Source organism: Myxocyprinus asiaticus, chromosome 49 (assembly GCF_019703515.2).
Source record: "Myxocyprinus asiaticus isolate MX2 ecotype Aquarium Trade chromosome 49, UBuf_Myxa_2, whole genome shotgun sequence".
Lineage (NCBI taxonomy): Eukaryota > Metazoa > Chordata > Actinopteri > Cypriniformes > Catostomidae > Myxocyprinus > Myxocyprinus asiaticus.
In genome coordinates, this window is record NC_059392.1 from 4,445,353 (window position 1) to 4,471,471 (window position 26,119).

The 26,119-nt window shown below is 35.3% G+C and overlaps 2 protein-coding genes across 5 annotated transcripts; one reads left to right on the plus strand and one right to left on the minus strand.

The window, feature by feature from the left end:
* The first annotated feature begins 3,431 nt into the window (after positions 1-3,431).
* LOC127438229 (uncharacterized) lies at positions 3,432-13,100 on the plus strand. Of its 3 annotated transcripts, XM_051693642.1 has the most exons (5): positions 3,432-3,586; positions 3,724-4,056; positions 4,264-4,383; positions 4,598-4,692; positions 11,634-13,100. In XM_051693642.1, exons 1-5 carry the CDS (start codon positions 3,559-3,561, stop codon positions 11,787-11,789), a joined length of 732 nt encoding a protein of 243 aa, XP_051549602.1. In that variant the 5' UTR covers positions 3,432-3,558; the 3' UTR covers positions 11,790-13,100. The 3 variants fall into 3 exon arrangements, with proteins under 3 accessions (XP_051549602.1, XP_051549601.1, XP_051549603.1); XM_051693641.1 differs by lacking the exon at positions 3,432-3,586 and having other exon boundaries at positions 3,593-4,056; XM_051693643.1 differs by lacking the exons at positions 3,432-3,586; positions 4,264-4,383 and having other exon boundaries at positions 3,593-4,056.
* A 2-nt stretch (positions 13,101-13,102) lies between these two features.
* On the minus strand, positions 13,103-22,691 carry LOC127438226 (renin receptor-like). Of its 2 annotated transcripts, none has more exons than XM_051693639.1 (9): positions 22,550-22,691; positions 21,886-22,016; positions 21,681-21,809; positions 19,463-19,558; positions 18,785-18,922; positions 18,307-18,360; positions 17,871-18,020; positions 14,217-14,336; positions 13,103-13,832 (listed from the first exon to the last, which is right to left on the minus strand). In XM_051693639.1, the coding sequence occupies exons 1-9, from the start codon at positions 22,599-22,601 to the stop codon at positions 13,638-13,640; spliced, it is 1,065 nt and encodes a 354-aa protein (XP_051549599.1). In that variant the 5' UTR covers positions 22,602-22,691; the 3' UTR covers positions 13,103-13,637. The 2 variants fall into 2 exon arrangements, with proteins under 2 accessions (XP_051549599.1, XP_051549600.1); XM_051693640.1 differs by lacking the exon at positions 13,103-13,832 and adding an exon at positions 13,839-14,097.
* Between the last annotated feature and the right edge of the window lie 3,428 nt (positions 22,692-26,119).

The following is a 26,119-nucleotide window of genomic DNA, read 5'->3' on the forward strand; positions in this document are numbered from 1 at the left end:
GCCCCTAACTCGTCCGTTTGTGCGTGTCTGTGAGTGAGAGCGCGTGCGTAAAACAAGTTAGGTAGGCCTGTTTAATTTTTCATTAATTACAAACCCGTCCCAAACCGAACCCATAGTCCTACTTGAAAAACTGACCCGAAACCAGTCGGGTTCTCGGGTCCCATCAGGCCCGGGTCGGGTGGCAGACCTCTAATTCTATTTTTTACCGCCCTTTCATTCAGCACTATACATTCATACAAACTGAATCATGCCCGCTACTACAAATGGCCAAGGTAAGCATGCTTACCATAATGAGTAAGCCAGTCAGAAGCTCCTTCCTTCAGTCATGCTATCTGACAGGCTAGATTTGAGTTTCATGTCAATACGGTCAAATTCACATAACTAATGCGTTATTAAGCGCTAAAATGGATATAGTGTAAGCATCAACGACCTACAGGGATTTCGCAAAGTTGATTTCAATGGAATCGAGAAAGAGAGGCTATCAAACTTCAACAAGCGGGTGACTTTTACAACAAAGTGATGTAGATGTTCATTCGCAAGGAGAGACGCATGGATTTTGTGTTCAAGTAAAGGTAAGTTAATATATTTATTAAAAATCTGTTTTATTGATACTAGTTCATAGATACTAGGTCATTGTTTCTGGTTAGTCTGAGGCTATGAAGTGTTGATCTGTCAATCATGTCCTTCTTGTGCTATGTCTGTTTTCTAGTTCTGACGTTAGGGCGTTGTGTCCGTTTAAAAAAATATACATTAAGGGATGTAGACTGCCGTTTTTACGTTACATAAGCCTTGTGCATTCAGGTTAAAATTGTTGTCTTTGGTGGTCAGATTAATTAATTGCCGCTGTCCATTCCAGTGGTTCTGATCTGTGGGAAGAGTGACGTGTGAGCCTGCTACAAACTTGTAATCTTTTCTTTTTGTTGTATTGTCAATACAAGCTCTTCTGGCACTATGGTTCATTGTATGATTTAATAGACATAAACATGCTTGGCTCAGTATGTGACAAACTTTATTTTGTGTGATATTTGCAATTTTACTGTCCTGAATTTAAAACAATTTGGTCATGAAGTTCGCCTCTGTGACAATTGTTTTCATTGACTGGTGGGTTCTATGGAAACAGTTTACATCAATGACATTTCCGCGACATCACACTGAACTACATGTTTTGGGCACAGCGTTTAATAATGTGTATTAAAAATATTTGATACTTGGGGCCTTGGTAGCTCAGCGAGTATTGACGCTGACCACCACCCCTGGAGTCACGAGATTGAATCCAGGGCGTGTTGAGTGACTCCAGCCAGGTCTCCTAAGCAACCAAATTGGTCCGTTTGCTAGGGAGGGTAGAGTCACATGGGGTAACCTCCTCGTGGTCGCAATGAGTGGTTCTTGCTCTCAGTGGGGTGCGTGGTAAGTTGTGCATGGATCGTGGAGAGTAGCATGAGCCTCCACATGCTGCGAGTCTCCGCGGTGTCATGCACAACGAGCCACGTGATAAGATGCACGGATTGACGGTCTCAGAAGTGGAGGCAACTGAGACATGTCCTCCAACACCAGGATTGAGGTGAGTATCCGTGCCACCACGAGGACCTACTAAGTAGCGGGAACTGGGCAATTGGGAGAAAAAGGGGATAAATAAAAAAACAAAACAAAAAAACAGCACTCAAACATTTTGAGTTTGCTATTCACAAGAAGCATCTGCTGACGTGGACCATGCCTCACAAAAAAGAGATCTAAGAAGACCTACGATCAAGAATTGTTGCATTGCATAAAGCTGGAAAGTGTTACTAAGTTATCTCAAAGAGCTTAGATATTCATCTGTCCACAGTTAGACAAATTGTCTATAAATGGAGATGATTTGTGGTGGTGGCATATTGGGCTAAAGCACAGAACTGGTAAGCAGAAGTTTGCTGGTTCGATCCCCACAGCCACCACAATTGTGCCCTTGAACAAGGCACTTAACTCCATGTTGCTTTGGGGGCATAGTCTCTTTAATAAGTGCACTGTATGTCGCTTTAGATAAAATCGTCTGCCAAATGCATAAATGTAAAGAAAATTATTTAGTACTGTGGTTACTCTCCCTAGAAGTGGCTGTCTAGACAAGCTGACTCAAAGGGCACACCATAGAATGCTTAATGAGATAAAAAAGAACCCTAGAGTGACATCTAAAGACTTGAAGGAATCATTGGAACTGGTTAACATCTCTGTTCATGAGTCTACTATACGGAAAACGTCCTGGTTACTTTCGTAACCTCCATTCCCTGATAGAGGGAAGGAGACATTGTGTCGATGTAGTGACACTAGGGTCACACTTGGGAGCCCCAAACACCTCTGCTTTTTGAAAAAATGCCAATGGGAATTGAGCCACGCCAGGGCAAGATGTGTTGAATGGCCTCCGTCTGCTGCTTCACCACCAAGAACTGCTGGGCAAAGTCCTCGATGGTGTCGCCGAACAGGCCAACCTGGGAGTTGGGGGCGTCAAAGAACCATGCCATGTCAGCCCATGCCACGGGTACAGAGGGGGAGAAGCCGCTGAAATGCGCTGTAAATCCAGCAGATGTGGTGAATGAACTCAGCGGATGAATTCAGCTCAATGAATAGAACCGATCAGATCCGAAGAGAAAATCTGAATGAGTGGTTGCATACCAGCTCCTTTTATACCCGTATGTCCGGGGGAGTGACATGCAAATTCCACTCGCCAATTCCCATTTGACTTTTTTCAAAAAGTAGAGGTGCTTGGGGCTCCCAAGAGTGACCCTAGTGTCACTACATTGACACAACTTCGAGTGAGTGACAGATAGGGAACATTAAACAGGCATGGTGTCCATGGCAGGACATCATGAAGGAAGCCGCTGCTTTCCAACAAAAACATTGCTGTGCACCTGAAGTTTGCCAAAAACCACACTGACACTCCACAGTGCTTCTGGGAAAATGTTTTGTGGACTGATGAAACACAATGACCCTAAACATCTAAGTAAACCCACTACAGAATGGCTTCAAAAAAAGAAAATCCACCTTTTGGAATGGCCAAGCCAGAGCCTACAATTCCAGTGGGTTCACATACTTTTTCTTGCCACTATACATTTTATACATTGGAGCTCATCATCAAGTCTTATCTAAATGTAACAAAGAAGGCAAGAAGTCAAAATGTTTTTGTTTGTTTTGTGCAGTCTTCATTAGCTGAAAGAAGTGACGAACACTGTATCAAATCATTTGAAAATGTCATCACACTTATGACTGAATAAACCACAGACCCAACAACACTTCTGTCGATTAATGTAGAACATTAATGCATTAAGAAAACTTCTTGATACCTGAAACTTGTTAGCCTAAACAAACCGCACACAGTATCTTGTACACTTTGGCCTACTAAAATGATTTAAATGGCAGGAATTAAAAAAAAATAGTTCAGTCAGTTCAAGTTCAGCTTCAACATCCTCTTTTCAAGGGTGTCTGGTGGTTTCCATTTTCATTGTTTTTCTGAAACTCTGCGGGAGCACTTCCACTCATATTCATAGTTGAGCTAACCAACTTATTGCATATGAGTTACACAATAACAGAATGAAGACTGTGCAGCTCGCACTCCTCTGTAAGTTACTTGTGTTATTCGTTGTGCTGTTAATATCGACCTTGTCATGATTGAATTGTTTTACAAGGATGGAGCAGAGATATGTCTTTACTGTTGTTTAAAAGAAATACATTTATTTGTGTGCTCTACATCCTCAGGTCTATGGGTGTGGTGTCCAGCTACAGAGAGTTTAATTGACAAATGGGTGAATTTAGGGGAAAATGTGACTTTAGACTGTAATCTTGGTAACAAAGAGATTTATTGGTTTTTCCTGAAACTGCCGGATTCTCTAGTGGTGATACTGCGAACTTTCACATCAGAATCTATATCGGCTCATTTCTATGACAATCAATTCAAGAACAAATATTCTTCACAAAATTGGAGCCGTTTAATTATTAGTAATATAACAGCAGATGAATTAGGAATATATTATTGTGCAAAAACAGTCTCACTTCTACAGCTCAACAATGGCACTAGACTTTACATCACTGGTAAGTGTTTCTAAAATTAATACATCAAATTTGTTTTTTTTATATGTACTGTAGTTATAGCTGAGTTATCTAAAATCCATGCATCATCTGCATTACTGTACAGTGCAATAAATATGTGCTATTCTACCTTTATTTCTATCAGAAGTCAATCGTTTTCAAGAATAATTGATATTTTTACTGGACTTAAACAGAAACTGTTTTAAACAGAAACTGGCCAAATTCAGAATGAGACAGAATGCAACAATCATTCACAACATCAGAAAACACATCAGACTCTGACTGTAACATCCATCGCATTGAACGGTCTGATGTTTATTACAATTATAGGTGAGATTTCATGAGTACTGTTGAAAACACAATTGCACATACAATTGTAAAAAAAAAAAACAACAACAAAAAACAGCACAATTATTAATAGTTTCATTCGACTTGATCGTATTCATTATGAGTCTTTAAAATGTACTCGATTATTATTTCATTATGCACATTTTGGTTATGCATTTAGAGATGAGCTTATTCTATATTTATTGTGCTACTTTAGGTCTGTTAATGCTCAGATGTAAGAAGCCTTCAAAAACTCAACAACAATGTCAGAATGTTGAACCGGTGCACCTCGAGGACTTAAATGTTGCACAGGTAAGACTTATACTGCTATATAAGGGGCTAGTTGTCACACTTTTTACTCCAGTGAAAATTTCTCACATTAGGTTTATGTTTAAAAGACAATTACAGTTTTGAACCCATATGGTAGGGACTATACAATTTTTTCATCAGTCCTTAAGATTTATTCTAGAATAGATTTTTTTTATTATATCCAAATCCCTTATTTCATCTGTTGTTGATTGCTCAATTGGAAACATTTTAGTCTCAGATCACGCCCTGTGAGTTTAGAGGTGTTGCCACATATAGAGAAAAAGAAATCATATAGTCGGTGCTTTAATGTATCCCTTTTGCAAAATCCTGATTTCCAACAAATGTTAAAGACTGAAATCAGTGTTTATATGGAGACCAACCGGTCCTCAGTATCCTCTGTGAGCGTAGCTTGGGAGGCACTTAAAGCAGTTTTTAGGGGCTGGATCATACAGTATGCCTCATTCATCAAAAACTCCAAAGTACGAGAACTCGTGGAGTTGGAAGGGAATATTAAAAGTGCAGAGGCAGAGTTGAAGCGCCATATGTCATCTGATGGCCTCAGAGAATTAACCTGTTTGAAATACAGATATAATACTATTTTGTCGTGGAAAGTGGAGTTTTGGTTTTTCAAGGCAAGACAGTCATACTTTGAGTCGGGGGACAAAGCAGGGAAGCTTTTGGCTAGATATATAAAGCAGAGAGAGTCTCTTTCTATCATTCCCTCAGTGAAATCTGCTGGTGGTGAAATTTTACCTTGGCCATTGATATTAATAATCCCTTTAAAGTGTTCTATCTTGATCTCAATAGTTCCACGTCTTCATCTACTGATGAAGTTATTAGAAACTTTGTGGAACCATTAGATCTTCCTAAACTGACGATTGAGCAAAAAATCTCTCTTGATTCTGAGGTAACCTTGGAGGAGCTTGACGAGGTAATTAAGTCCCTACCTACTGGCAAGGCTCCGGGGCCAAATGGTTTTGCCGCTGAATTGTTTAGATCTTATGCTACAGAACTGGCTCCACTTTTGTTAGAAGTTTATACTGAATCATTAAAGAATGGAAAGCTTCCTCCAACCATGACACAAGCCCGGATCAGTCTGATTCTTAAAAAGGACAAAGATCCAAGCGAGTGTAAGAGTTAATGTCCAATCTCCCTGATCCAGCTAGATGTAAAAAATTATGTCAAAACTTTTGGCTAACTGATAAAGTAAGGTTATGACATCTCTTATACATATAGATCAGGTGGGGTTTATTCGGAGCCGTAGCTCTTCTGATAACATTAGGCGTTTCATCAATATCATGTGGTCAGTGGCGAATGATCAATCTCCAGTCGCTGCCATCTCACTTGATGCCGAAAAGGCGTTTGATATGGTAGAATGGGATTATCTTTTTAAGATTTTGGAAATGTATGGGTTCGGGAGTACATTTATTGATTGGATTAAGTTACTTTATAGACACCCTTTAGCAGCGGTGCAAACAAACGGGTTAATTTCAGATTATTTTACTCTGGATAGGGGCACAGGGAAGGGTTGCCCTCTTTCCCCATTATTGTTCTGTCTTGCCCTGGAACCATTAGCAGCTGCGATAAGAAAGGAGGATGATTTTCCAGGGGTGGTGGCGGGAGGTATGACGCATAAGCTTTTGCATTACGCAGATGATATTTTATTATTCGTCTCTGACCCCACTAGATCTATGCCTTGCCTCCAAAGAATTATTAATTCCTTTTCTAAATTCTCAGGATACAGAGTCAATTGGTCTAAATCCAATGCTTTGGCTCTGACAGCGTACTGCCCAGTAACGGCTTTCCAGCTGGGCACCTTCCAGTGGCCCAAACAGGGCATTAAGTATTTGGGGATTTTATTCCCAGCAAATTTGTCTGATTTAGTTAGAGTTAATTTTGACACTTTAATAAAAAGGTTTTCGAGTGATGTGGGCAGGTGGGCTTCATTACATTTATCGATGATTGGGAAGGTTAATGTTATTAAAATGAATTGTATTCCAAAATTCAACTACCTGCTACAATCTCTCCCTATAGATGTCCCCCTTTCTTATTTCAAGCAATTTGATAGCATAGCAAAGTCCTTCATTTCGAATGGTAAAGGTCCCAGATTGCATTTTAATAAGTTACATAGGCCGATTGACAAAGGTGGGCTAGGCCTACCCAAGATTTTGTTTTATTACTATGCGTTCAGTCTCAGATATTTGGCTCATTGGTCACTTCCACCTGAGAGAGCCCCTCCCTGGTTTGTTATTGAACAGGCAGTTCTTGCCCCTATTTCACCATTACAAAGCATCTCTATCAAACTAATCGGAAAAGTTAAGTTACACCCCGTTATTTCGCATTTACACTCGGTATGGACTAAAGTGTCCAGATTGTTTAAAACGGACACTTATTTAAATGTTGCCTCGAGCATATGGCTGAACCCAAGATTATGTATTGGCAAGTGGTGTGTCGGGATCCAGAAATTCTGGTCGAAGGTTCAGAATTTTGTGTGCGACGTGGTGGGCACTCGGGTTTCATTTTGCCCCAGACTTTGTGTTCTGGGCGATGGGGTGGTCATCAGTGTGGGGGATGGCCATATAGAGAACTGGATTCTGACCTGTATGATGATCGCCAGGCAGGTTATTTTGAGGGGTTGGAGGTCAGCTGGTTGTGGAGTTAAAATGTTGATTTTATATATATACATATATATATATATATATATATATATATATATATATATATATATATATATATATATATATATATATATATATATATATATGTTTTGCATTTCATTGTTATTGTATGATTTAATAAAAAAATTGGCTGCAAAAATGCTATTTTTAGCCATTTTTTTTAATCGTCATTGTCCAGATAAAAAGATACAGTTTATTGAACATGCATCCCAAATAGCGGGGCATATTGTCACACTATGTGGGGTAAGTTGTCACAATGGAACCTACTTTTAAACAGTGTATTATAGGCTTTTTGGCAGAATTTAAACATTAAATCAATTATGAAACACAAAGCAATTCATGAAACAGCAAAAATATGAAATCCTTCTTTTAGCAAATAACACATATTAATAAATTGTGTAAAAAAATAAAAAAAACATACATGTGACAACTTGCCCCAACCTGACATTTACAAAGAATTCCAGTGTCGTCAGAACTTAGTTTGGCCTTTTGGTTAAAAATCTTCCTTTATTAGATAATTGACTATTGACTGAATGTATGCTAGTGTGGTTTTATTGTGTTCACTTGCTTACACACCAGCTATAGCAAAAACATGATGATATTGAAACTTGAAATTGTATTTTTGTAGGGAATAATTCACAAAAAAAATATTTAAATTTAACAGGGTTTTTTTTTTTTTTTTTTTTACTAGTTGTTTGAAATCAACATTTAAAACCACACCTAGATAAACACACATTAGTGTATTTGTGTTTTTGACCCAAAATCTTATTGTTACTGGGATGTGTCAACTAGCCCCGGTCTATACACAATTTTTATATTTCCAGTCAACAATACAATGTCTAGTCACATTTTTGTAGTCACCTGGATAAAGAGGTTCTGAAACTTTCGCATTAATTGTGCAATAATGCAGATGATTTGGAAATTTCACAACTTTTAAAAGTTAAAAAGTCAAGTTTGGCTAAAAGTCAAAATTTAGCCACATGATTAGTGACATTTTAAGCAACAGAGAAACAAAACCAGAGCAAAATTTTACAACAACGTTCAATACATTAAGACTAGTTATTACATTAGTTAATACTAACTACCAATAAACTATTTTTACAGCATTTATTAATCTTGAGTAATGTTACTTTATAAGTATATTAGTCTATATATTTTTAATGTTACTCCATAATGCATTATAATCCCAGATAACACATGTACATCTCCGAGATGTCTGTTTAATATAATCCCAAGATATTAAATTAGACCTTTTTATCAACTTTTTTTTTTTTTTGTAATTATGACAGGTTTTGCTCTCCTTTTTTGAACATATTAATATATATATATATATATATATATATATATATATATATATATATATATATATATATATATATATATGTACACAGTATTTTTTTATTGATTTAAGGATTCATTGAACTGAGCTAGTGAGGGGCACTCCCTGCGGAAAACAAAAATACATTTATATAACTACATTTATATAATTACATAATAAATTAATAATCACTTGCTTGATCTAAACAAAATAGGTGTCATTTTAAAGCTTAGATTATGGACTTTACAATGCATATAGCATCCTACCATTCATAAATAATGTTTTTTAATTTGCTGACAAATAAGAACTGTTTTGGTCTCATAATTTGCACATTTGTTATCACAACAATTATATTCATAGTTAGTAAAAACATAAAAAAGATGAGATAGTCATGTGTTATATATCGTTGGAAAGGTCTCAATTTGTAGAATAAAATGAGCAAATTTGTTTCACTGAGAGGCCAAACTGCTGAAGGGCTGCAACTAACAATTATTTTGATAATCGATTAATCAAACGATTATTAGAACAATTATTCGACTATTCGGGCGATTATTGCAACGATTAATCGTTAGCTCTTAACCGATTATTCAGCTCGTGCCCCGACTTAAAAGGTTGTATTAAATGTGCTTACTAACAATAAAGAAATCTTTTAAAAATACCTCTAAATGACATTCACTGAATTAAAGGGAAAAAATAAAATACTTTTAGTTAAGTTAAATTCAGTAAATAATCCTATTGTTATCAAGTGTTTTTGTCTTGTTTTCCATTTAAAATTGTCTAAAAATCTTTAACTCAAGATACATTTACTTGAGAAGCAACATATTTATATTTAGACTTGCTTTAAGGGAATGTATCTTAAATATCAGTGTATTTTGTATATAAGTGTATTTTTTTTCACTTGGTTATACTTCTGCGAGTGCAATAAAGACAAAATATACTTATATTCAAGATCTATTCTCTAAAAGCAAGTCTAAATATCTTATATGCTGCTTCTCAGGTGAATGCATCTTTTTTTATATATATATTTGTATTTTTTATATTATATTCAACATTCTCAGATAACACATTTTTCTTCTGCAGTATAGCTGCTAAAGTAAATGTACGTTGTTTTAAAGGAGTTTTCGATATTTATATTGGAAAACAAGCCAAAACAAAAACAAATCAAAAACATATTTTGTTGCAGTGTATAATGGGGCGAAGACTACCCTCTCTTACCTTTCTGTTCACTTCAATCCATCTTTAACTCACAAAAAAACAAACTCTCTCTTATTAATAAAGCTGCATATTGCCAATTTTCTTCACGATAAGAAATGCACAGTGATGCATATATTATGATTCAATAAGTCACGAGTCATCACATTATAGTCTAGCTGCATTAAGCGTGTGCGCTCGAGAGATGAGCGTCCCCGTGACAGAGTGTGCATCAGCCAGGTGCAGTTTCAATCTCTCCCCCTTAGATCGGGACACTTCGTGCAACTCATAGAAGAGGCGCTGACTGCACAGAGAAATGCCAGTTTCGGAGTTTGTAGTTATTTACATGATCTTCTTCCATATTATTTAAACTTTAATAAAGCTATAACGCAATAAATATAACTGCATTTAAGATGTAATGCCGGGGTGTTTCCTTTAAAGAGCTCCGGCTTCGCTCATTCCACAACGAGAGTGCTTCTGCATTTACTTATTTTGTATTTTTGCATTATAATTCACTCATACTTTGTGATCTACATCACCTGAAGCTGTTTGGAAAGTTTAGAGTGCATCTGGACTGTGATCTGTGTAATTCTTCCTCTTCCTCAATCAGGCACAGGCTGCGGTGCTGCTCTCACGCACCATCATTAGAGTTTAATGTGATCCCATGTTACATTAAATGAGATCAAACGACTATTTGACAACAAAAACAATGACTAATCGTTTCAGCCCTAAACTGCAGTGAGTATTAGTGAATGAAATTCCCACTGACACACATAAATATAATAAACTTGTTAAAATAAAGAAGTGTCTTTTTGACCCGTTTTCCTTATAACTTACAGCAGACTATCCCGATTCAAACGAGCCCAAACACAACATAATATGATGAGTAGATCTTGAATTATTCTGCAAAGAGTGTACATGGAAAGACGATGCACAAAAGGGCACTCAACACACATTATGTTTGTGTGTATTTGTATGTGTGTGTGTGTATGTGCACACGTCCGAGGACTTTGTGTGTGCAAACACACATCCACATATGTGCTCATCTAAAGGAGTGGGATGCTCCTGAACACTTAATATTTCTGTATTTTGTAGTCTAATCCATTCATTTCTAATGGCCGGTCATTTTTGACCGGGAACACAACAGGTGTAGCAAATGGACATAAAACCAAAACATTTTAAGAAAACTGTCATTTTTTTTTTATTTATTTATTTATTTTTTTTGATACTATACGTGAATAAAGTCAAGGAATTTTATTCCAATTGGATATTAATTAATGTTTTATTTTTTTTAAACGTAAGATTTTTTTTTCAAAAAGGTCAAAATGCCCAGAACACAACATAAGGGTTAAGAGCGTTTCATCTGGAAAGCATCACAATCTAATTAACATCTGCTGAACATCTTAAAAAGATCAGATTTACAAACATCTAGGAAACGTATTATAGATGTACTGCAGATGAGAAAACAACCTAAACAATATGTCTTCCAGATGTAAACACACATATCATATAGATGTCTGGGTGATGCATGTTAGTTCAAAACTCATGTTAACATATACAGTACAATGTTTATTATCTTACTGTAAAATGTTACACGAATCAAGTTTATCAACATTCTACGATAAACGATAACTTTGCAGTCCAATTTGCAATTAAGAAGATCAATCGAAAGGAAAGTGTTTATATACAGTAATATATATAAATAAAATATTTAATTTGGTAATATATGGTCATTTATATCTCTATTGTTCTTGTAGTATTCTGAGATCGAGTTCACCACATATTCCAGAGAAGAAAAGCCAAGTCAGATCAATGGTATTTATGAGCTTCTTCAGAATCCAAAGCAAAATCCTCAACACACAAACTTTCCCCTGCGGATTACTGTGCAGGAAGAGATGATGTATGAGTACTAACCTTGCTGAAAAAACTGTTTAAACCAGACTAAAATGGTAAGCTGGTTTAAAATGGTTTAGTTCAGGTTTCTTAACCTGGTTTTTAGCTGGCCTCCATATATGCACATCATACATGCCATAAACCCCTTTAAAACCACCTAACTTGATCTGCTTGGTTGCCAGCTAAGACTAGCAAACCACTTTAGGCTGGCTTAAGTTGTTTTTCAAACAATGAATTGCTTCAGTAATATCATACAAAATAGTTGTGTTGTGCACTTTGATTTTTTATTTTTCAAGGTTACCTTTTTAACTGTAAACTTTGACACTAGTGCATGTTTTACCGTGATTATTGCTGGTAAAGTGTTTTGTGGTGGTGGGCATATGAAAGAATCACATGATACCAGGTCAAACTAATGACAAAATGTCTAGACGATGCATTACGCAACAATAACCTTCTGAAATGTAACCATGTTTATGTAAAGCCAGTAAAAAGAACGTACATCCTGTTACTGAACAAACAACAAGAGAACAACTTCAGCAAAATTGCTGCATTTCTCAAAGTCAGTAAAAATACAATAATGAGTCCAGACATTTAATTTTTTTATTTATTTAATTTTTTTTTTTTTACTATTTCTAATAAAACAAACAGCTATTTTTGGCTGATGGCAACTTTTTGTACAGCAGGGCTATTGTAGTTTAAAATGTATTTTTCATGCTTTTTTTGTACTTTCATTTTAGTTTTGTTTTCATTCAATAACTGTCAGTTTCAGTGTATTGTAGTTTCTTTTTTCAGTATATTTTGTTATTTTAATTAACACATTAACTGCAATTTGATGTACACATTTCAATTTCAGAACATACTGAATTGAGTAATCTTTAACAAAAAAGAAAAAGAAAAAACTTAATATTTTAAGTTTTGAAAATTACACAATTAAATTTTGTTTCAAATTTTGGTTATGAAATTAAAGTGCAGAAATCGTAAATAGTTATCTTTAGTACAAAACTAAATATTTTAAGTTTTGAAAATTACACAATTTAATTTGGTTTCATATTTTATGAAATTGAAGTGCAGAAATCTTAAATAGTTTTTTGTGTGTGGTATGTTAATCAGGACTATCTAGTTGCATTTAAATGTTTAAGCTGGATTGTCATGGTTTCAAATTTTATGATATACTGTACATAAAAAATGACAATTTATAATTTGAACATTTTAAGTTAATCTCGGAGTAATGAAAATGTATTTTATTTAAAATTTTTCATATTAGTTTTCTTTAGCGATAATGACGCTGCTGTACAGTTGCATGGTTTGACAAATAAACACATTAAAACTTCTATTAAGTGACTGATGTTTTTTCTTTTATTTGAGTTACACAACAACACAACATACCATGAATTGTGGGCAACATCTGTACACAACAAACAGTCATATTGTATATCTCTAATTTTACACTGTATATTTATATTCAATGAAAATGACATTTATAGCAAATGTACACAGGAATTGTGTAATTACACTACATCCAGTATTTCAGAAGGAAAACAGCACGATCAATAAATAGTGTTAAATTTCAAGTCTTTACATCTGAACTCCTCACTAGTTTTATAACTATGTTTTATTAAGGAAATCTTCAAGATATGACAATTAAGAAGCTCGACATATGATTTTATTTCTCCATCGAATGACAAGCATCAATAAATAATCTTTATTCGTGAGTTTGATTGTGACATAATGACAAAGCGGTTGTACAATGAGCAGTTATGTGGCAGACACACATCATACATGTTCAAATGGGATCAGTACACACACAAATAAAATACACACACTCAAATGCACACAACACTAAATGGAATGGGAAGTGATGTCAGCGTTCAGTCCATTCGGATCTTCTGATTGGTCATCCTGTAGATGATGCTGTCATATCCTGGATCCATGTTCCAAAGGTTGTACGAAGTGACGATGACAGCTAAAGCTAAAACAATCATCAGCCAGAGAACGATATTGAAGATGACGGCGTACTCAAAGTTGTACTTGTACGCCAGGTTGTAGGGGCTATCCGGGTTACTCTGCAACAACCACAAGCTAGCGTTAAAATAACAGTCGAAAATCGAAAGTAGGTCAGTTTGTGGGAAGGTTGCTACAGTACTGTAACCGTCTTTTTGTTTTGAAGCAAAACAAAAATTACATTTTGTAAAGGTGACAGTCACAAAGATGAACCACATACTGATTTGGCTAAAAACGTACGGCTAGCTAGCTAACTACTACTGACTAAAAAAATCAACTTTAACTTCTTACAGCAGTGGTCCTGAATCGATTCTTCCTTCTCATCCCCTGATGAATAAAATAACGCTGAAAATGTGGAACTGTTCCAATATTAGCACATTCATAAATATAAAGGCTTTCTAAGAGTAAGAAATTAGCCTGATGGAAGGTAATTGCATTAAACTTACAATCTGTTTGGACTCAAGGATGGAGCGCGACTTCCTGGTCAGAGGAGCTTCAAACGTCTTCACTGTGACGACTTCCACGACTGCGTTGTTTCCGTAGACATTAGAGACATCATCTGCGAACTTCGTACACAAAAGCCAAATTAAATTAGTGTCACATTTCAAACCAGGGGACTAAATTTTTCGCAGATACGGTTGACATGATTGGGAATAAAAATATTTCTTTTAAAAAGCAGTTTTTTCAGAGCCACCTTATTTACACTCAGAGATATATAATGTTAAATCAGAAAGTATATTTTTGGGGTGATATTTCAGCAATTTCTTAGGCTGAGAGTCTCTGAATGTATCATAATCTATATCATTACATTTATTTAAAGTTACCTTAACAATGATACCAAACACTTCACCCTCCTTGTTTTGTTGTTGTTGTTGAGTTATAAGCCTTTAATTTTGGGGATGCCACTGAAACAGGAAATACTTAAAAGCATCTTCAGAACTTAAAGGGTTAAAATCTCTTTACATAAATGTGTCTGCAACACTGCAAAAAATACGTATTAATGCTTAATATTGATTATTAATAAATCTCTTAATATTTTAATTGAAATTTTCCAGTAAAAATGTCTAAACATCATTAAAAATCTAAATTTCCTTAAAGCAAAAAACAAAAACAAAAAAACAATTGTAATAAGATAATAAGTTTAGTTTTCAGATAATACATCTTGAATTAATTTTATTTTTCTCAGTAACTTTTCTTGTTTTAAGCATACATTTTCCTACATTTTATTATATTATTATTCATATTTTATATTTTAATTTATATGAAGAAAGAATAAATACATTTAATTTAAGATGCATTTTTTAGAACAAGTCAGCGTTTGTTAACTTAAAATATATTTTTCTCGTTTCAAGTATGTTTGGATATTTTTTTACTGGAAAACAAAGAGACAAAAATACTGATTTTTTTGAAAAAAAAAAAAAAAATAATCATCAAAAACTAAGCTACAGTTTATTTCTGAATAGGGCTGAACAACTAATCGAATAAATAAAATCTGTATTTTTGTCTTATTTTCCAGTAACAATATAAACAAGATCCATTTGCTTAAATTAAAATGACATAAGATATGACTTATTCTAGAACAAATATCTTGAACTAAGTCAAACATTATTTAAATAAAAGTATGTGTACTTTTGAGTGAAAAGATTGTAATAAGTTTCTATATACTGAATATTATATATATATATATATATACTGAATATATTACACACACACACACAAGCAATGTACCCTTTATTTACAGTATATACTGTATACATATTATACTTTATTTTATATTATTTTGATTTATTTTTGTCTTTTGGTTTGAGTTCACTGATTACTGTTAATAAAAAATACTGAAAAAATAAAATAAAATACAAAATATGAAAAAAGAAAAAAAAATACTGTAAAAACAATTGGGTTTCAGTATTTTTGTCTTGTTTTCCAGTAAAAATATCTTAACATAAAATATTATAAAATGTTCTAGTGAATATGTATCTTTAATTAAGTGAACTTTCTTATCTCATTGGCAAATAATATATAAAATAAATGGAATTACAAGTATGAGTACTTTTGAGTGAATGATTGTAATATAAGTAGGGCTGCCCCCAACCAAAGATCCTAGTCAACTAGTCGCACGTTTATGATAATTATTTAATAACTTGAATATATATTTTTTTGGGGGGCATCAGAAAATGGTTTGAGCTCCAGGGCTGAGAAAGAATGTTATAAGTAACATTTCAAACACTGTTTTACATTTCAGAGAAATACTAAACTGTAATAATGAGCCTTTAAAATATACATTTTAACACGCAAGAAGCGAGCCACAGCGACTCCAGTAATGACTCTGAATGTGTTGGAAAAACCAGCAAGGAGACTGTCTGAACATTTTGTTAATTTATAGAAAGAAATGCACATTAGGGTTGTGCCGACAGACGATGATCTCGGGGATCAACGATGGTCAGAGTGATCACCAATAGCTGATGCCTTTGATGATGTCAAGACGATATTTGACTCGTTTAATCTATTAAATTATTATTAGACTATTATTATTATTATCATCAAATTAATATTACAAATAATTTGCCCGTAGACACACAGACACGCGCTTGAAGAAACACACTTTATTATATTTTTAAGAACAGATGACAGCTGTCTATGCGCATGTATGACATGCTGATACGGAGGCGTGCAGTCTCGTGGAACACACGCATCTAAATGGTTCTCACGCTTTCTTTGTTTGTTTTCTTTTGTTGTTTTTTTTTGTTGCAAGAACAGTATCATCTATGAGTGCTGCAAATGACCTCAGATGTCTCAGCTCAGGAGGTGCTTTGAGTTCAGTTCACTTTATTTCCACAGAGCAGTTCATTGTGAACGCTCTTAATTTGTATTAGTAATTTTCCAACTGTTGTCATAGACGGATACTTGCATGACAGTAAATGGAAAAATGGTTATACATTATTTTTTTTGACCACTTCGTTATTTTAATTGCTTTTTCGTTTCGTTTGGAGTGCAATTTGAATTTAGAAATGTATTTGATTTAAGAGTTTCATTTTTTAAATAAACGCATTTAATTTACAATGCAAAATCACTTAAGCAAGAATATTCACCAATCCCTCAGCCCGGGTGTTGCCGATGTAATTAGATATTGCGATATATCTATATATCTATCTATCTATATATATATATATATATATATCGTGAAGGAGGGAACAAAACGAGTTTATTCACACACATGATGTATTTTCCCAGACAACAAAATACCCGACCTGTAGAGGATGCACAGGTGAAGTAGGTTCTTTGCCAGAGAGATGTTCACAACAGTTGTAAAACCATCTTTCAAAAAGTTGAACAACACACATTTTAATTGCACTTTTTTTTTTTTTAAGTTTCATTTGAATTTTTAGTTAAAATAAATAAAAAATAAAGTTCAAAGTTTGAAATCAAGGTGTCTTGCTTTATTGTGTAGGCTTAACCCTAACCCTGCTTACTGAAAATTACCTCATAGTACCACCTACCGTTCAACCAGCGGTAATACTGGTGTTCGTCGGTTTTATGTGGAGTTTTTTCTGCGACCAACCGACCAATCAAAACTTGGTCAACCAAGACTCTTCTCATTGACTAACATTTGGTCGACTATCAGGGGGCAGCCTTAAATATAAGTACCTATGTGTGTGTCTATATATATATATATATATATATAAATAAAATTGTTATACACTATTTTATATTATTATTGAGCATAAGAGTTTCAGTTTTTGTTAATAAAACTTATTGAAAAACAAAATACAAATATGAAGACATCATTTTTTTACTCTTTTTTTTTTTTTTGCCGTGTAAATTACTAACTATGGGGTTTTGGAATTTAATTCTTAAAAGTAGCAATATGATCTCATAAAATGTAATGTGCAGATTTTTAGTGCCACTAATTTCCACCTCGACCAAGTTATCTTTGTTTCATTTGCAAGTTTGACACACGTGTCCTTTTTCATGAATCTTGCCGAAAAGTAAAAAAGGAAGCCTTTGAAACTGGGAGCCATTGTTGTGTTTGAGACCTTTCCGTCAGTGAACATAAAACTAGAACAACACAGGCACTTAAGAGAAGTCTTTGTGGTCTCTACCTTCTGCAGGGCAGACGCCAGGATCCTGGTGGCGTCCAGGAACTGAGGGGAGTCTGTGCCGTAGCGGCGGGCGATCTCCTCCAGTCCCGCCAGCTCCAGAGAGTACAGGTCAGGAGCCGGGTCTTTAGCCAGATGCTTGTGTTTCTGCAACTATATCAAACAAACAAACAAAATAAAAAAACAATTCAACCACTACTTTAACAACACAGAACCAGTTACTTTTAAAATACTTTAGTACTAAAAACTACTTAAAGCTGATGTTTACAAGTTCCCATATTACTACAATGAGTGCTTCAAATAAAGCTGTCCCTAAATGGCACATAATGGGTGTTTCTTGGCCAAAATAATGGCTACAAAAAGAATCAGAAAGCAAAGTAAAACCCGTTATGAAATGTGCTGTTTTGCATGAGACAAATCTTCATAAAATGGGTCTCACCAAGGCTGAGATGTCATAGAGCACTTGAACCTCAGAAAGGAAGAGAAGATCAGCCTAAAAAAAACAGAAGACAACCACAAACACAGACAGAGGTATATTTAAACTAGAGCCTAGGCTAGGGCGTCTTACACACTGCACACCTACTGAATGACAGTTTCATCCTGTAACTGAACTACTTTCACATGTTGACCATTTCTGCAACAGAGCAGCCGCTTTCTTCTTTGAGAAACCGCCAATAGTCCTGCATGAAGTTTGCTTGTGGTAGTCTAGAACATTACATTTGTTTGGTATTGGCTAGAAATGTGGTTTACAAAGTCTAGAATAGAATAAAACACAGAAGGAAAACTTTTTTGGTTACGATTCAATGTAAACCTCAGTGTTTTGGTCGAATAAGCACATCTATATTTGTATTTCTGTGCAGGGAACTGAAGTTTGCCGGAGTTTTGGAGAGGTGAGGGTCACGTGAACGCATCTTCACCTCGTTACTACGGCTCAGAGAGATGAGAGGAAGGGAAGTGAGGACGGATCCGTCCTGGGACAGACGTCCACGAATCTGTTGCAGAGTGACGGCCAGGTCCTCAAACACTGTGTTGGCCATTCCCATCATATACAGCCTCTAAAAACACAATAAAAACATGTATTTCAATATTAGTCATTCACAATATGTTAATTAACTTTGTTGTGTCAAATTTTGTGCAGTGAATGAGCATTGTAACCAATCAGACAATCAGGCATGAATGCATTTAAATTAGTTTATAGGCCTGAATGAGTCTATATCAGTCTGATCCACAAATTTGTGTTTTATTTCTGTTCATGTTGGCACACAAAACCGAGTGCTGAAGAAACATCATCCGACACTCAAAAAGCAGCTTAAGAACTACTTTAAGTGTTAAGAACCAAAACGAAACACATCATCTGTCCTTTGAAATCATTTTGGATTCTCCACATATTGTGCCGCTATTTATTATCTATGAGCAACACTTTCTATTAATTGAAATAATCGTGATTACAATATAGACAATTCTGATTTTCTCATAATTGTGCAGCTCTCTCTGAATTAACAGAATCAGCTCTGCAGGTCTCACTGCATCAGATGGGTTTATATAAGTATATTATGCGTTTCTAACATTGATAATGTGATCAATAATGTTCATACCTCCTCACTGGGGGCGAGCTGCAACACTACAGGGGTGCTGTCTGCAAAAAGAGTGTGCACGGTGTTCGCCACGCTGTCCAGAGTGAATGGAACCGGCTGAAAGAAAGAATGAGAGAATGAGAGAAAGAGAGAAAAAAAAGATAGTGAGAAAGAAAAGTGAGAAAGTAAATAAAGAGAAAAATAAATGGAGAAAGAAAAATAGAAAGAAAAAACAAAAGATCAAAAGAATGGAAAGATAGATACAACTGAAGTCAGAAGTTTACATACACTTAGGTTTCATTAAAACTTTTTTTTAAGCACTCCACAGATTTAATACTAGCAAACTATAGTTTTGGCAAGTAATTTAGGACACTGCTTTGTGCATGACACCAGTAATTTTTCCAACATTTGTTTACAGACAGATTGTTTCACTTTTAATTGACTATATCACAATTCCAGTGGGTCAGAAGTTTACATACACTAAGTTAACTGTGCCTTTAAGCAGCTTGGAAAATTCCAGAAAATGATGTCAAGCCTTTAGACAATTAGCCAGTTAGCTTCTGATAGGAGGTGTACTGAATTGGAGGTGTACCTATGTATGTATTTTAAGGCCTACCTTCAAACTCAGTTCCTCTTTGTTTGACATCATGGGAAAATCAAAATAAATCAGCCAAGACCTCAGAAAACAAATTGTGGACCTCCACAAGTCTGGTTCATCCTTGGGAGCAATTTCCAAATGCCTGAAGGTACCACGTTCATCTGTACAAACAATAGTACGCAAGTATAAACACCATGGACCACACAGCCATCATACCGCTCAGAAAGGAGACGCATTCTGTCTCCTAGAGATGAACGTAGAATGGTGCGAAAAGTGCAAATCAATCCCAGAACAACAGCAAAGGACCTTGTGAAGATGCTGGAGGAAACAGGTAGACAAGTATCTATATCCACAGTAAAACGTGTCCTATATCGACATAACCTGAAAGGCTGCTCAGCAAGGAAGAAGCCAATACTGCAAAACTGCCATAAAAAAGCCAGACTACAGTTTGCAAATGCACATGGGGACAAAGATCTTACTTTCTGGAGAAATGTCCCCTGGTCTGATGAAACAAATATCGAAGTGTTTAGCCATAATGACCATCGTTATGTTTAGAGGGAAAAGGGTGAGGCTTGCAAGCCGAAGAACACCATCCCAACCGTGAAGCATGGGGGTGGCAGCATCATGTTGTGGGGGTGCTTTGCTGCAGGAGGGACTGGTGCACTTCACAAAATAGATGGCATCACGAGGTAGGAAAATGATGTGGATATATTGAAGCAACATCTCAAGACATCAGCCATGAAGTTAAAGCTCGGTCGCAAATGGGTCATCCAAATGGACAATGACCCCAAGCATACCTCCAAAGTTGTGGCAAAATAGCTTAAGGACAACAAAGTCAAGGTACTGGAGTGGCCATCACAAAGACCTGACCTCAACTGAAAAAGCGACTCAGTTACACCACTTCTGTCTGGAGGAATGGGCCAAAATTACAGCAAATTATTGTGAGAAGCTTGTGGAAGGATACCCAAACCATTTGACCCAAATTAATCCATTTAAAGGCAATGCTACCAAATACTAACAAAGTGTATGTAAACTTCTGACCCACTGGGAATGTGATGAAAGAAATAAAAGCTGAAATAAATCATTCTCTCTACTTTTATTCTGACATTTCACATTCTTAAAATAAAGTAGTGATCCTAACTGACCTAAGACAGGGAATGTCAGGGATTGTGAAAAACTGAGTTTAATGTATTTGGCTAAGGTGTATGTAAACTTCGGACTTCAACTGTAGATAGATAGATAGATAAAAGGAGGAAGAAATAGAATACAGATAAAGAGATTAAAGATTGAAAGAAAGAAAGGAAAAGAAACAAAAAGAAAGAAATAAAGGAAAGAAAGATAAAAGAGAAGTGCAAAAGAAGAAATCACTCTTATGATACACAAGGGAAGTTTACAAGGGAAACTACACAATACTGAAATACCATCTGGACATTTATTTCCTTTGGGAGGCTTTAACGGTTTAAAAAAATAACTTTTATCTCTTTTTTTGGGGGGAGAACTTCAACACTACTCATCAAATTGATAATCTGTGTGCTAAATCAAACGCATTAAAACAAGCAAGACTGACATAACTTTGATTTTAGCTCATGCACTACAGACTGATTCTAAAATAACTTGTGCATCTGAGAATGAAATGCTTACATTTTCAAGAGGGTAAGAGGAAACATTTAAGGGCAGGTCGATACTGTCCACGCCACGGACGACGATCAGAGCGTTGGCACGAGGGCGCTGGAACAGGGAACCAGCAGACAGACCTGGCCAATCCAGATCCTGCAAACACAAACCATCAGTTTAACAACGAGTTTACTTAACACGCATTCTATTGAAGGTTTAGAAACACATGTACCTCTCGAACGGAGAAGCCCATAGTCAGGGCGACTAAATCAGGGATCTTTTCTCCAGATATGGGCCACTGTCCATCCCGGAAACTCACATACTGCGGGCTGCGCAGAATGGTCAAACTGTCCCCCAAAACACCTGAAAATAATACAGATAGAGACACAAAACAGCCTTTACAGATTCTCACAAAATAATAAAATATCTTTAATAAGAATATAGGGATACAAATTATAGGACTGCAATGAGATTTAAATATTTTTAAGTGTGCCTTAACTACTCTAATATACTGATCAGTCTAAACTAATAATAATTATATTATATTATATATATTAATATTATAATATAGACACTATCATGGCGGTCACGTGGTCACATGACCTGCTCGAGCTTCCTCTTCTACATGAACATTTAACACTCAAACGCGTTTTATCTGATTACCTAAGCATTTTAACTACAATATATAACGCAATACACATATATAGAAGGATCAAATGCATTTAATTATATAAATCACATAAAATTCGCTCAAACAGACACATATATATATGACTGCGGATTTTGGCATCTCTTTGCAGTCGCCATTATTTCTTTAAACAAATGTTAAAAACACACACATATCCGGCATAATAAACCCACAAACACGTCAATCATGAACTATGATGTAAATGTACCTGTTAAAACGCTCAAAAGCGCAAATATTGTGCTGATAATCGACCGACTCATCTCGGGAGGATTTTCTGACAGAACGCGCTTCCTCGCAACACAGGTCACATGACCCGGGCCTCTGAGGCGTGACGCCGTGCGTCATGACGTCACTGTAGTTCTACCGCGCTTTTGATATGCACGTCCTAGTAACTTATTTTACTAGCCAAGTACTTCATTCATTAAAGTGTTGAAAATCAAACCCATTTGCAAAGAGATGTTGGAATTTACATTAAAACTCTGTACACCTCTTCCAACTAAAAAAAGCCATCAAAACATGAAACGTGTGTATGAATTTCGGTGTCTTTATATAACTTTTTGTATTATATTACTCCATATCTCTATTATTTATGATTTTTTTCTGTCTCTACGCTTTTTATGGTATATTTTTCTTAGTTGTACATTATGTTAATTACTCTCCCATGTCCCCTCCCTCTTTTGTATTTTGTATTTTTTTATTTTCTTATCTATATATTAATTATTTTTCCACTTCTGTTTAATCCCCTTAGCGCTGAATGTCATTATATGTTTTTAATGTTCTTGTCTATTATTTAAAGGTGCACTCGGTCATTTTTTCCTCATTAAAAAAGTTGAACTTCTAAAGACATAAATTGTAATTGTGCATTATATGTATGAAATCATGAGCACTCACATTAAAATGAAGACTCCAGTCATATCAGTAACCTTATAAAAGCTGTTTTAATCTACATGGAGAAGGTCTGCACATGGGGGCGGCCATTTTAGAATCACATGAGCAGCCGAATACTACTCGCTTAATCTCAGTCACCGTCCTGTTATTTGACACTTTCACTCATTGATTAAAGTAATCATGGCTGACTGTGAATACTACATTTCTACAATGGCATCTGAAACTAGGGTTGCCACCCGTCCCGTATTTAAAGATAAAATTATGCGATTTGTTCCGTAAGCTGGTCAGATGGCGTCACGTTGAAATCGTTCCAAATCGCCAATTTAACATTGATATAAGTTGAAAGTATAAGTAAAATTTGCCTACAGTGGGTAAGGGACCATCTGAAAAGTCCACACATTTGTGTTAAAAGGTGCTAATACTATGGAGGGTGTGGTAAGGGACCGTCTGAAAAGTTCACAAATGGTGGTAAAACTGTGGAGTTTATTTTTATATAAATGTTCAATATGATCAAACAATGTATGAATACAATCATAAAGACAATTACAGGTGAAGGAAATTTAAAATGAAAAAAAATTAAAAAATATGTATAAACCATCCAAAATGTATAAATAAATAAGATAAAGAAGACAAATAATCGAAAAAATTAAAATAAATATATTCTTAACATATAAATGATGTTTTTTATAAGTCATGGGTCAGAAAAGTTCTCATTTTAGCATATAAGAAAGGATATACAATTTAAGTGTCCCTTATTTTAAAACTTTAAAAGTGGCAACCCTATCTGAAACTGAAAACTACTGATTTTAAATGATGCTGCATCCAAGCCGCTAGGTGTCAGTGTAAGTCCAAGATGACACAAAGACAAAGTAACTGGGTGCACATTTAAATGCAGTAAAAATAATTTCATGTACTTAGCAATGAATTTGGTTTACAAGCACAATTTTTAACCACACACTTCATGTGGAGTAACAAATCATTGTTCTTCTTGGTTTAATGAAGGTATTATTTTAGTTAGGCAGCTACAAGTTCGTAGATTTGGCTCGAACATTGGGATGCATGGAGGTTGCAGCATGAAGAATTTACATATTTCCATTGATAATAGTATAAATAATGTGGGGGATGTAATTGCTCGTTTTTGATTATTGGGGTTACCTAGTTTTGACGACTTCACTATTATTCTAAAATGTTTAAAGAAGTAATAAAAAGAGTAACTTTGGACTGGTAATGTTGTGGGCCAGTGACCTTCAACCCAGCTGAACATGTGACATGCAGTATGTCTGTGATTGTCTGGGAGATATTTAGTCATCAGCAGCATTTCACATGTTTGTCACTCATCTAAGTGACTTCAGCTTTGCCTTTCATTTAACATTTAACATCAAGTTAATAACCTTTAACTCTTCAATTTGTGATTTCTATCTTTTGAGCTCCCAGAAATAACATATAATTGCCAGCAATTACTCATAAATGATATATTATAATTATACTGTATAATCACAGCAAGCAATGATGAATACACTTTGATTTGATTTCATCTGCTTCTATAATTAAAAAGCTTTTCTGAATATTTTGCACAAGAGAACACTGCTGAAGTTAAACTTGCAGTTCCTGGGGTACAACTGGGCTAAAGGCACACCACAAGACTGAAATAAATGCATTTCTTTTTTTTTAATTAATGATGGAGCAACATCATTTATGTGAAAATACATAATAACAGAAGGTTGTTTTGATTTAAAAAAAAAAAAAAAAAAATTAAATTTTTTAAAGGTGGCAAAGGGGCCTTGTGCCCCACACTTGGGGTAAAAGGCTCCCAAATTTGGGCTTAAAGGTCCCCAGGGGGGTTATAGTGATATTGTGTAAATATAGGGACAATATAGTTATAGGGCCAAATTTGTCAACTTTGGCAAATATTTTTGAGACATCAAGATGCTTTTTTGAGTAACAAATTAAAGGAATATTCCGGGTTGAATGCAAGTTAAGCTCAGTCGACAGCATTTGTGGAATAATTCGATCACCTCAAAAGTAATTTCAACTCATCCCTCCTTTTCTTTAAAAAAATCATCTGGGTGACAATGAGGCACTTACAATGGAAGTCAATGGGGCCAAATGGTAAATGTTAAAATACTCACTGTTTCAAAAGTGTAGCCACAAGATGTAAACAACATGTGTGTAAACATGAATTTTAGGGTGATCAAATTGCTTATTAACCTTTTCTGAGTAAAGTTATAGCCATTTTTACAACTTTAACCCTAAAACGACTGTAAAAACGATGATTTAAACAATGTTTACAACACAAATTACACACTAGTTTTAACAGAAGAATTAATGTAAGTGCTTTTAGAAAATTATAAGCTTCACATTTTTGCCTTTAAACCCTCCAATATTTGGCCCCATTGACTTCCATTGTAAGTGTCTCACTGTAACCTCCATTTTTGCTTTTTTAAAGAAAAGGACGAACGAGTTAAAAATGATTTTTGTGGTAATCACCATTATGCCACAAGTGCTGTCGATTGAGCCTAACTTGTATTAAACTCGGAATATTCCTTTAAAAAAAAAAAAAAAAATGCTTAAGCTATTCAAAAACATAAAGCCCCGTTGTACCCTATAGACCCTAAAGTGCTGACAATTAAATACAATTGTAATTTTGGACTTTTAGCCATCAAAAAATCATCTTCAACTACATTTCCCCACACAATGTTGGCCGTCCTCTTTTCAACCTTGCCGATTTGGTTGCAACACGATCTTGTCCGCTTGAAGGAGCTCTTATTCCATCGAGTGACGTCAACGCGCCAGAATTGTGCCCCATGAACAGGGGCTCGACCCCGGTCTCTCTGCACAGCAGTGACCATTTTCCATGCAGGGCCGACGACATTAGTTACACATGTTTTCT

Coding starts and splice junctions, on each gene's coding strand:
- LOC127438226 (XM_051693639.1), bottom strand. CDS start 22,601: ATGAGTCGGTCGATTATCAGCACAATATTTGCGCTTTTGAGCGTTTTA. Junction 18,361..18,784: donor CTCTGAGCCGTAGTAACGAG/GTGAAGATGCGT, acceptor TGTTTTTTTTAG/GCTGATCTTCTCTTCCTTTC. Junction 14,337..17,870: donor TGGCGTCTGCCCTGCAGAAG/GTAGAGACCACA, acceptor TTGTGTACGAAG/TTCGCAGATGATGTCTCTAA.
- LOC127438229 (XM_051693641.1), top strand. CDS start 3,633: ATGATTGAATTGTTTTACAAGGATGGAGCAGAGATATGTCTTTACTGT. Junction 4,057..4,263: donor CACTAGACTTTACATCACTG/GTAAGTGTTTCT, acceptor TGTTTTAAACAG/AAACTGGCCAAATTCAGAAT. Junction 4,693..11,633: donor AGGACTTAAATGTTGCACAG/GTAAGACTTATA, acceptor TTGTTCTTGTAG/TATTCTGAGATCGAGTTCAC.